We start from the raw sequence: 12104 nt of genomic DNA, 5'->3' as shown, positions 1-12104 counted from the left end.
TAATTCTAGACAAACATTGGATGCTAACAAACAACTAAAAGCCCCCAATTTTTGTGATGCTCTCTTCAATTTTAGAATTTGTCATGGTGGCACTAACAAGAGGTGGCATTTTGATTTTTGCCAAAGGCCCAAAATGCTGTAACCAAATGGGTAATTTGAGTATTTCAATTATTCGCCATTTCCAGTCTCATAAAGAGGCCTTTTAAGGAATCGTTTTTCGTGAAAAAAAACTCTGCCCTTTGTCGAACTCAGGTTGCAGAACAAATTTTTTATATTATGGAAAAGAAAAAAAAAACTTCTCACTTCAAAATCTCGTTCTCCGTACATTTTCCTTGCGTTGCCTCCTTCCTTCCCCGTTTCTCTCTGTTCACCCTTTTGAACTTTTAGAGGAAATCCCAACCAATCACCAGATATTTGTCTTTATTCTTTCAATGATTGAATCTTTGTCAAATCTGAGAGCTCCCTTCAGTCTCACACACACTCCAAATTCTTCAATTCAATTTCCCGGGCTTTTTCTCTCTCATATTTTCATGGCTGCTAGACCAGAATTGACGGGAAAAGGCGATATTTTCTGAGATTCTTCATCTCCTCTCTCTCTGCTTTGATGGCTGCCAGTGCAAACCCTTCCAACAATCAGGAAGGGACCCACGCTTCCTCCTCTTTCAATGGTGTCCTTGCCAACAATAACAACGGCAATTCAGGAACCGCTGTGGATAGTTCGGGACCCGCTCAGGCGTTGAAGCATAACCCCGGTCTCTCTGTGGAGTGGTCAGCTGAGGAGCAGTCAATTTTGGAAGATGGATTGAACAAGTGAGTCTTCTTTCTACCATCTGGGCCGGGATTCTTCCATGCGTACTTTTATGTTTTGCTTACATTTACAACCATGGATGAGTTCTATTTTTCTGGCTTTGGATGTTTCAGTTGCCTTCTGTTTGATATTAGCTCTTTTAGTTGTTTTCTATTCGAACTTTTATAGACGATTCATTAACGTATTCTCGTAGTAGGTTTCTAGCTTCCTTAGGTTCTTGCAATTAACTGCGAATTTTGTTTCTTTTTTCCCGTGTCTTTACTTTTTTTTTTTTTTTTTTAAATTATCTTAACTGTTCGACCGAATACCCCTTAGATTGCGTTTGTTGTTTATGATTGTATATTTTTAGATGTTTTGGTTCTTTTTGGTTCAAGCTAGCTACAAAATTTGATTTGCTGCACTAGTGGTTTTCAGGTGTTTTCCGCTTTACGAGCTTCTGTTTTACCAGTTTTATAATTAGGTTCATTGAATATATAATCTTATCTGTTGGTTATGACTGTCTTACCTGCTTTAGGAGTCCAGAGTGCACATCCTAGTTATTTGAGCCTCTGAAGAGTTATCTGAGATCTTTGTCAGCTTTTCTTTTTACTTTGGAATGTTATCTTTTTCTGTTTGAACAACCATCTTATATTTCCTTTTCAATTTGTGGTTTATTTGTGTTATACCCTCGTATGTGCTTCAGTGTTTAGTTTTCCTCATTGCTGTAGGTAATGCTATTTGATATTCTAGGCTATTGTTTTTAAATGGCCGTTCTCAGGGCTGGCTCTCTAATTCCATTCTCAATTCTTCTTTTTCACGTGTTAGGATTTCAACATTTAACCTTCTTAGGTAGAATTTGAGGTTCATTTTGTACTTTTTTGGCTGCAATATAGTTCTAATTTAGTGTACATTGGCCAGCAACTGAGTGAGTGGCCAAGCAAACTTTAGTTTGGTGCACCATTTTCCTGTCTAATCTTTGTGTAGCTTTTACTTTTGGCTACTTATACAAATTTTCCTATTATCCTTGACAGAAATTTTGCATTTTTGTTATGTGTGTGAACTACTTTTACAACAGAAAACATTTTTCTTGTTGCTTCACCACCAAAGCTGATTTTGTGTCATAATTTTGGTTATTTTATTGAATTATTGATACTCCAAGTATTTTCTTTATTTTCCTATATTTGGGCCTAAAAAAGAAAGACTGGCCCATGCAAATTAAAGACACTTTAAAGACCCATTTTTCCATTAGAATACTTCTGATGCAAATTTATCATCCGTTTGACCCAATTTTGTGTGCTTGCCTTGCAGACAGGATGGATTTGTGGGTTCATCCCATTATTAGTAACACACAGAAAAATAAAAATCCAATGTTTTATTTTTTTGTGAAATAAAAAATCTGATGTTGTTGGTTAATGAAAAGATGCTGAGAAGTCTTAATTATCTTAAACTACAAACGTAACAGTAAAAAGAAGTAGAATTACCGATCTCATGCTGTAATGCGATTTAGTCACGCCCCTATATGAAGCTCATATTTTATCAGATATGGGGAAAGTACGTTGATGTTTCAAAATGACTTCTAAAAGGGGTTTTTAATCAAAAGTAAATCATTTGTTCATTAATTCCTTCTGGAGTCATCTCTAAAGAGAGTGAGGGATGCGTAAGTGTGTTTTTATTCTTAGTTAGATATGATATTTAATGGATTAGGCTATTGGCACAATGCCCTCTTTGGAGTGCTTTATATTAGACTTTGGGTCTAACGCTCATCCCAAAATGACTAACCAAATTAGAATGTCTCTTTCCCAACTAATAAAATCAAGATTTTTTTACTCATTTTTCCATGTGGGACAATTCTTTCCAACACTCCCCCTCATGCGTGAGCCTTTTTTTTTTCTTGTTCCTACTAACGTGGACAATCTGTGGTGGAAGCCCATGCTTAAGCTCTTGCTCTGATTCCATGTTACAAGTTGGGTCCAACGCTCATCCCAAAATGACTAAGCCAAGTTAGAATGTCTTTTTCCCAACTAAAAAACCCAATATCTTTTTACTCATTTTTCCATGTGGGACAATTCTTTCCAACACGTTCTTAACATATGGTTTTGAATTCAAGTCTTACTAGGGACAGGTGTATCATGTTTATCTGTGTCAGTTTGTGTACACAATATTTAGAAGAAAAGTACCTTTTCTAATTGTCGTTTACTTCTATGGGCAATCATAATACACTTTTATCTATTAATGAGGAATAGTTATTGGTATAGTTTTTGCTGCCAGACTAAAAGTACCTTCCCCCCATGTTATGTGTGAGCAGTTCTCTCTGTCTTGTTTTAGTTGTCTGAGAGTGAGAGAAGTGATTGTAGAAGAATAGTGCCACATTGGTTTCGGCCTGCAAAGAACTTTGTGTTTGTTAGCTGGGAGAGTAGTCTTTTTAACTTTGGCTAGCCATTTTGGAAGGAACTGTTCAGCTTTGACAGGTATTTTGAGTAGGCAAAAAGGAATATGTATTGAAATCAGTCTGAGCAGGCTGCAGCTTTTTTCGAATTCAGCCATGAGATCTAGGTCTGCTGGCTTGAATTTTATCTTTTCCCTTCTCATACTTTTTCCTGATTCTGTCCATTTGTATCTGACTTCTATTTCAACTATTCCTCTTTTTATTTATGAAACATTGAAAAATAATCGATAGTGGAAATACTTTTAAAATTTGATGAACAAGATTACAACTTTCCAAAAATTGCAGCTCAAGAAATGAAAATGTGAAGGTACAGTGACCCATTGTTTCAACTTGAATCCATGTTTCTGTGCTCTTGTAAGTTTTCTTTGAGATTATGTCTAATAAAACTTTAAACTCCTCCAATCAGTTAAAAATTTAGGCTGCAAAAAACAATTTTCCGGACAGTGGTCCATCTCCGTGTTTCTTTAATTTATTTTTGAGATAGTAGAACATGATATTCTGGGTTCTTGTAGACTTTTATTTAAATGCCAGAGTTCTTTGGTGTTATGCCTATTGCTTGCAACGAAAGAGTCAGGAAGTAATATGATGATGGGAAATCAATGCACCAAATCAATGGCTTAAGCAATGTAAAACAAAGAAATGATAAACTCATCTCCTATATCTGTTGGGGGTGTACATGCTATGTTCACTTTCAACTGAAGTTTGGATGGAAGTTGTAACACTTCCTCATGCATGTATCAGCACTACTCAAACACACTTGAGAGACTAGAGGGCAGAAGTTTCACATTTTTTTCATCAAATAGTATCGGAAATGAGTCTATTATGTATCATCAATTGTCTCATTATCAGCATCCAAACCAAAAATGAAGACATTTTCTGAACCAGCATTTCTTTGTTTGGTATGTTATGAGGTCTGTCCAGCTACACTTTAAGTTGGTTTTGTCAAGCACTATAGAAATAGTTCATTAGATGAACCAACTCAATAGGACTCTAGCTATAAGAAGAAAATGCTGGCCTGATGTGATCCAAGGACTTCTACTCTGAAGCATTATTGGTGCTGTTGGGATGTCGTGCTGTTTTTTACAACCTTATTGAGGGCTCCTTGGTTATCTGTGATTAGGCCGCCTTAGGAGCTGGGCTCTTACAAGCTCGCAATCTTGAGTACTCGAGTATATCATGCATCGATATGGGCACCTAGGTATTGGAAAGAGGCATAAACTGTGAAGCAAGGAAAGAGATGATTTTTTTTTTTTCAGAAAAAAAATGTTGATTGACAAACTCTACTGGTCTCATCTTGTAGATTCTTAACTTTTACCTCCTTTGGTTATTTTACTTTTTTCATATTCTTTTTTGAATGCTGCATACAAATGCACAGGGTACCCTTAATCCTGGTGAGACTTAAACCCAAGACCTCACACTAGAACCCCTTATGTGACTATTGAGCTATAGGCTCAATTTACCAATTCATAGTACAATATTTGCCTTCCTTAGCTGATAAACTGAGGAAAATAAGGGGAAACGACGTGGGAAATGTTATTTAGTTATGCACAAATGGCCTGTGGAAAACAGGGAAGAAAGTTTTGTTCATGGGATGATCTGGGCAATGCTTCGGATTTTGGATCCTTCAATTAAAGGAACCCAAACCCACATGTATTGTCAACCATTGATTTTCCATTCTGGATTTCACGCATGAATCTTATTTTACATTCTAACATTCACATAGAAGAAAATTAGGAAAAAGACGAAAGCTAACACGAGGGCTTTATCTGTCAAGACTTGATCTATTTTTGCCCATTTAGGTTTAATCAACTAAATTTGCATTTAAATTGATATATTGGTGGTTCTGACAAGTCTGGTTCACAATAATGTTATTTTATTTAATGTCCAAACAACAAGAGGGAACAAAGGGTTGGCACATAATTTCTTTTGTATATTATGTATCTTGAATTTGTGGTTTTGTGAATATTTGAATGCTTAAATTCCTGACCTGTTAAAATGATGCTAGATAACTTAAAATAAATACTTTCTAGTTTTTGGTTTGCTATTCAGATGCAGAAAGCAGTTTGTGTTAGTTACCAGTTCTATTCAAAGATCATACCACAATTGCTTTTAAAAACATATTATTTTTTTATATAAATTTTTTAGGTATGCTTTGGAGACGACCATTGTTCGCTATGCCAAAATTGCTATGCAGTTGCATGAGAAGACAGTTCGAGATGTTGCTCTGAGGTGCAGATGGATGAATGTAAGTATTATAGGTTATACCACTTTCTGACTGTATTAAAGATAAAAAGTTGAGTTTTTTTACTTCCCACCATTTTTTCAGGTACTATTTCTTCAGAAAATAGCAGTAAACTGTAAAAGTTTACATTTTTTCATGAAAAAAGGAAAAGCAGAACAATATCTAGTGCTGGGCAGCTTAACCTAGGAACTCCTATCCCTTGAACAGCTTACCAATTATGTGTTGTCTTTAGACATGGCTGGCGGGCATTTTTACCTAGTCCTAAGTAGACGAGGCATTAGTCACATACCAGCCAAACCTTTCCAATTTTTTCCTAAATCTATTTTTCTCATAGGAACAAAAGTACTGGTAATTCATAATTGAGCTTTTCAGTTTCTTTCACAGAAAAATTATTATGAGCTTACATTATCTCCTGAAGTGCATATAATTTTCTCTAGATTCTAGAACATTCTTAATAGCTTATTTAGGTCCCATTGTAAGGCAAAGAAAAGTCTATATTCCACATGCGGTTGTAGGGCGAATAAAAGGACTTCGGAAGTGACCTCTTTAGACTGAACACAACTTCTGATACTGTCAGTAGAGGGAAGTAATTTAATGTTCCGCTCTTACATTTCATTTTGGTTGATTTCTTTGATGAGCTGAACAAGGCGATTTGTGCTTAATTCTTTCTTTCTTTACAGCTAAGGTTTGGACCCTTTTCTCAGAAAAAGTATAGAGAACCTTTGTTGAAGTAAGAAATTGAATTTTTGTGTTTGACTTTTGGTTGAAAGTCCAGAAAAAGGTAGAGTTCTAAAGTCTTTCCACAGAAGTTGTGAATTCAGGGGCTGGGGATTTCCTAATCTAAAACATATCAAGTAACTCAAATGCTTCATTAGGATTTCAAAACGCTGCAAGAGGGAGGTGTAAGGGGCCCATAAACAGTCATTGTCATTTCTTTAAAAACCCTTCGAGTTTTAGAGGTGTCACACTTGATCAGTTTTAGAACTTCTGCTAGACAAAGATTAATATCTCCAGTGAAAGTATTTGTATGCTGAATAAATATCTGAGTATGTGTCTTTAGTATCTATTGTTCTGCTACCCTGCAGTTTTATTTTAACTTTAAACAATATTTAAGCAGATGTGGTTGTAGATTTTTGAGTTATTGCCGATGAAAATGCATTTGCAAGTTGATTAGCATACTGAGTATCTATTATTTCAAACAATAACTATTAGGCTGTTCATGGCATGATGGCTGAAAAAGTGATTGACTTTGTTTCAAGGAGTTTCACTTGATATATCATTTCTGCAGAAGAAAGAGATTGGGAAGCGAAGGAAAGATGATAATGTGAGGAAAAATAAAGAAAAGAAGGTGAGTTATGCCTGATATCTTGGTGGGTTGCAGGGTTTAAGTACTTACAATAGGTGTCCTTAAATCTCTATTTTGCATCTTAGTATCAGAAACACAAAAATGTTAATTTTCAGCGTTATCTTGTTTTTCTCTCATTCTTTCAACTCTTGTCCCTCTTGGCTTATTTGATTTCCTTTGTTCTTCAAATAGAGATTTGACTGTGTATTGTGTGAGTTCTCAGGAAAAAGTTACAGATCCATCTTCAAAGCCATCTTCTCACTTGGTGATGAGACCCAATGCCCCTCCATATTCTATGCCAATGCCCCTGATGGACGATGATGAAATTTCATACAAAGGTTTGCTTCTTATTTACCTATATGTAACAAAGCTTAAGGTTCTCTCTGTTTTTAAGTGTTCATTTTTTCATAATTTATAATTTTTTGATTGTCTTATCTGTAGCTACTAAATTGGGGGGGGGGGGGGGGGAGGAAATGTGGGAAAAGGGCAAAAGCATATCATAGGAGACATGAAATGGGTAGAAAATCAGGAAAAAAAACTCGATGACATGTGTTGGGAAAGAACAAGAGACCTTTTGACAAACCTCTGTACAACATTAAGAAAAGATGGTTACTGAACCTTCCAATTTCTAGAGTCTATTGAAATACGATAGAATCAGAATGGAAATATTTGAATCTTTAAGGCTGGTGGGGGTGGATTTGCTTGATTTTATTGTGGGTGACTCATTCCCTTTAGATGCGGGATGAGTTTTTATTTTGGGCTGCATCTGACCCTTCTTTTGTATTTTTTTGTACTCTTTCTCTTTAAAGAGTATTTCTCACTTTATTCAAAAAATAAATGGAAATGTTTGAGGAATGCATAGGAAACTAGATTTTTCAGCTGGTGTTTTTAGTAAAATGGAACTAATAGGAAGGCAAATAATAACTTAGCTCCTGTTAGTACACAAGGGGTGTTGGGAAGGACAGTGAAGTCTCCAAAGAAAGTACTCAAAACACGTTAATGTACATGAAAGTTCAAGTCAAATCTACAGTACCTAGAAAATTGCCATGTTCATGCATAAAGAGATAAGGGTGTGAAGTTTCACTTTTTTTGGAGAAAGTTTAAGTGAGATGAGGTGGCACTCATCCTTGACCTCAACCTTAGATCTGTGTATGTTTATAACAAAAGGCGCAACAGAAAGATTTGGGGAGAGTAGATCTTTGGTGATCTACTTTCTCTATGCACTAAACCTCACCTTCAATAGTTTCTTAATTAGGGCAATCTGTGTTATTTTCTATTGTGTTGAAGTCATTTCATATTTCAAATCCCAACAATATTTTTAGTATTTGTAGCTGTCCAATCTGGTTTCACCACAAAATCCTCAAACGGTATTTTGATGGAGGTACCCTTGGCTGATGCGGGACAAGGCACGGTTGTAATTGACGTATGCAAATGTCAGTTAATTGTTGGAATTAGAAAGAGAAAGGAAGAAAATAGAGAAAAAGTAAGAAACATTGGGAATAAGAAATAGGAGAATTGAGAAGAATAATTTAGAAGAAGAAGAATAAAGAAGGAAGAAGAAGAAGAAGAAGAAGAAAGGAGAGGGAGAGAGGGAGAGGCCAGAAACAGGGGATTTTATTAATTCATCTTCAAAGCTACTTTCAACATCTTGTTACAGCCTATAAATAACTAAAATTGAAATTTAAAATTCAAAATAGATAAGATCACTATCCGATCAAATCCAGTAAAATCAGGAAAGATAAACTAAAAATAAAAGGAATTCGAAAAATGATTTGAACCGTAATTGGTGGGTCCACTGGGGCTCAATGGGCATACTGGTGTCCCCACCATGGGCACTTATATTTTCATTTTCTCACCACTGATTAGCAACTTTGCCGTTATTCAAAATTGGTCATGTTCATGATTCCCTCTAAATTTTGCTTTGTGAAAGAATTCCCAGATCAAACAACTTGTTGTTTTGCTGAACATAACTTAAATTTCCTGACATATTTTTTATGCCCCTGTTTCTAGAAGATTTATTTTTACTCCATTTCCAAGGTATTTCTTTTATGTTCTAAGAAAGTCTTTTTCTATTTCCAAAAAGGTAGTGGATGTGTTTCAAGAAATGGTTCTAGTGTTTTTATGGTAGACACCACCATGTGTTTTGAAACAGTTTTAGAAAGCAGTTTCCTGTTTGAAGAGGTTTTGCCCTATTCCTTGAATTTTCTAATAAAATATCATGCTTCTGTTTCAGAAAAACTTTTCCCTTTTACTTTTCCTTCTGATTTATCTCAATTGAACTTTATACCAAAATATTAGGGATGTGAATGCAATAACATTATCTCTTTTGTCATCATTATTTCAATAATATAGTTTCCTTCAAAACTGTTGAAGGAAATAGAAGCCGTGCTTGCAGTCAAAATTCAAGTTGAAGAAGTCAAGTCCGGGTCTATCCCAAAATAACAACCAAGTTAGGAGAGGTCGCCTCCTAACTAATTGGCTCAAGATCATTTAAACCCATTACTAGTGTCGGACTATTCAGCTGCAACCAATTGGTTTTACATTTTCAAATAACTGGCTTGGGGCATGCACACATATATGAACCCTAGGCCTTTGAAACAAGAGACTTTCCTTTCTCCTTCCCAAACTCTTCCTCACATTTAGGCCTAAATGTACAATTTGTCCTGAAATGTAGAGAAGCTTTGGGCTTTGATTTTTTTTTTGGTAAGAAAGTAGAAATCTACTTCTGGTCCATCCTAAAGTTACTAACCAAGTTATGAGGCCACTTCCAAAATAAGCATAGGATCATTCAAATGCAGAATCAGTATGCGACAATTCACCCAGTGCCAATCTGTTTTACTCCCCCAAACAACTAGTTTGAGATGTGTATCTACAAGCCCTTGACATGTTCAGGCCTTCCCAACAAGAGAGGTTTTTACTATCCTAGAGAGGAAAATTTTCTTTTTACATTTTTCCTTTTCTTTTCACTCTTTTTATTTTCTCCTTGAGCATGGGTGGTGCTCGAGAAGTTTTTCCTAGGAGTGGCGAAGAAGCAAATGTACGTGTATCATTCATTCAGTCTGCCAAATACGGGGTCCCTCCTGTTTATTCTGTATGAATATCAAACTGCTTCGATAATTCTATGCTCCTTAATGAATTGAAGATCTCCACCCAAGCAAGTCCTTGAGAGGCATAGGAGTCCAAAATTAATTAGTTAATTGGATCATAAAGACAAACTTTCAAGGAAACTTGTGTACATTTTGTAAAAGCAAAAGTGTTTTCCTGAAATGTGTTAGCTTTAATGAGTTTTCACATAATTCAATACCAAAAAATTGAGTTGTAGTTATGCAAAACTGAGAGAGCACCTTCCAGCTGAGCTATTGACCCTCTGATTGATGACCTCTCCATGACATTCGTAAACATTGAGTTGTAGTCATTGTCGCACTTCTGAAAGCTCCTTGACTTGTTCCCACTTTGCCTTCATAACACGTGAATTCTCAATCTCCTTCAGTGATAATCTGGTAACCTGCAGGTGAAGCTTTCAAGCCTTTTGTCTTCTTTTCCTAAAATACATTCCTAAAGTAGACCTGTGAGTTTATGCATATGATATTTGTGTAGGAAACCTGGATCTGTCAGATGAAATTTCATGGACTAGGTTCTGAGTCTGGGCAGCTCTATATATGTATAATAAGTGCAGCCTGTGTTGGATGTGCTTGATCATTTTGTTTCTAGCATCTTCCATGATGACACTGAGGCCCTGAATTTGTGTTTCATGTTCTGCAACTCATGGTCTTATCATGTCCGCTCCAACAAATCATCCACTCACTTCATTATCTCACTTGAACAGATTTCCATCTTGCATGAAAGATAACTGTCATTTTGTGATTATTTTCTTCTTCACCACCCTCTCTGTTTGTTTTTTACGTCAAGAAAATTTGCCTATTAATGCATTGTATATGTTCTTTTCTATTTTGTGTTATTACACAAAATACATAATTTCTTTGGAGTAATATTCCATTTGCAGCAATTGGTGGTCCAACTGGACAACTTCTGGATCAAAATGCACAAGTCTTCAGTCAGATTTCTGCAAATCTTGCAAACATGCAGGTGAAACATTGATTCTATCTACTTTCCCTCTCTTTCAGTTTTTCTATTATTAAAGTCTAAAAGAATAAAATACCTTGGGAAACATTTTGTAATAAAAAATTAAAATCCAATCTTTGCAGTAAAGAATTAGCCAATTATCACCGGTAAGACTAGAGAATGGATATCAAAAAGGCAGGAACCTTTTTATACCATTTCAGATTTCTGTTCTGAATGGTGTATTCAAGTGTTGTTGGGAGCTTGTGCTGTACATCATCTCCCTGTTTGTGGCATTATACCCTTGATTGATCCCGTTTCAGTATCTTGCAGCGACTTTTTGCTTCTGATCTTGCATAGACAATAACCAGACTAATATGTTTTTTTTATGTAGATACATGAAAACATCAGTCTCTTCTGCCAAACTCGTGATAATATTCTCACCATCCTAAATGAGTATGGCTTCATTCCTTGCTGTATTTTTGTATTCTATACACCACCTATTTCCATTTATGCATTACTGATGACAGTTCCATTGCAGCCTGAATGACATGCCGGGAATAATGAGGCAGATGCCACCACTCCCTGTGAAGGTCAATGAAGAGCTGGCAAACTCCATTCTTCCTAGGTCCTCTATACCCATGCAATCCTGAACTTCACACTGTTGGAGAGCTCCTCCAGGGCACATGGTCACTTGGTGCTGCCGAATGCTCACATCAAATCAGGAAGAACAAATAAAATTTGTCGATAAAATTAACAACCAGGAATAATTAGATCCTCAGCTCCCCATTTTGGTCAGTTGAATCATGTGTATCAGTTAGCCTAATTTGTTACATTTAAGTACATATTGATGACCTGGTTTGTGCAGTATAGAAAGAAACTCTAGGATCAGTTTTTTTGTTTTTTTCTTCCCTCTGATGGAAAGATTTCTGATGTAGCTGTTAGTGTAAGGTGACAGATAATTTCATTAATCTGACTGAAACAATTTGTTTAAGTGTTTGCTGTATATATCCCGTTTCTACTTGTTTCTCCTCCCACAATTTCTTCTTCTTCTTCTTTGTGTTTTTTTGTTTTTGTTTGTGGTAAGAAGGCACCGCTCCCATTGTAGAAAAGGACTGTACAGGATAAGAATATACGTCACGTAGTCCGGCCAAAGATGCACATTCGTAAATCAAACCAATAGTTCCTTGAAACATCTTTAAAATGGTTTGAGAATCACTCTTAA

At 35.9% G+C, this 12104-nt stretch overlaps 1 protein-coding gene across 1 annotated transcript; it reads left to right on the top strand.

The window, feature by feature from the left end:
* The first annotated feature begins 263 nt into the window (after positions 1 to 263).
* LOC137963640 (uncharacterized) lies at positions 264 to 11891 on the top strand. Its single transcript, XM_068810793.1, has 7 exons — positions 264 to 810; positions 5379 to 5478; positions 6764 to 6823; positions 7044 to 7158; positions 10824 to 10906; positions 11274 to 11335; positions 11421 to 11891. Exons 1-7 carry the CDS (start codon positions 605 to 607, stop codon positions 11530 to 11532), a joined length of 738 nt encoding a protein of 245 aa, XP_068666894.1. The 5' UTR covers positions 264 to 604; the 3' UTR covers positions 11533 to 11891.
* Positions 11892 to 12104: the final 213 nt, after the last annotated feature.

This window comes from Aristolochia californica, unplaced genomic scaffold (assembly GCF_029961685.1).
Source record: "Aristolochia californica isolate CCGP_79_NKW_82.1479 unplaced genomic scaffold, dmAriCali1.0.hap1 SCAF_4, whole genome shotgun sequence".
Lineage (NCBI taxonomy): Eukaryota > Viridiplantae > Streptophyta > Magnoliopsida > Piperales > Aristolochiaceae > Aristolochia > Aristolochia californica.
Note: the sequence above shows the minus strand (reverse complement) of the source record. Positions and strands in the feature narration are given on the sequence as shown.

Excerpts from the sequence above, each read along its gene's own strand:
- LOC137963640 (XM_068810793.1), top strand. The coding sequence starts at position 605 with ATGGCTGCCAGTGCAAACCCTTCCAACAATCAGGAAGGGACCCACGCT. Across the intron at positions 5,479-6,763 it reads TGAGGTGCAGATGGATGAAT|AAGAAAGAGATTGGGAAGCG; the intron begins GTAAGTATTATA and ends TCATTTCTGCAG. Across the intron at positions 6,824-7,043 it reads GGAAAAATAAAGAAAAGAAG|GAAAAAGTTACAGATCCATC; the intron begins GTGAGTTATGCC and ends GTGAGTTCTCAG.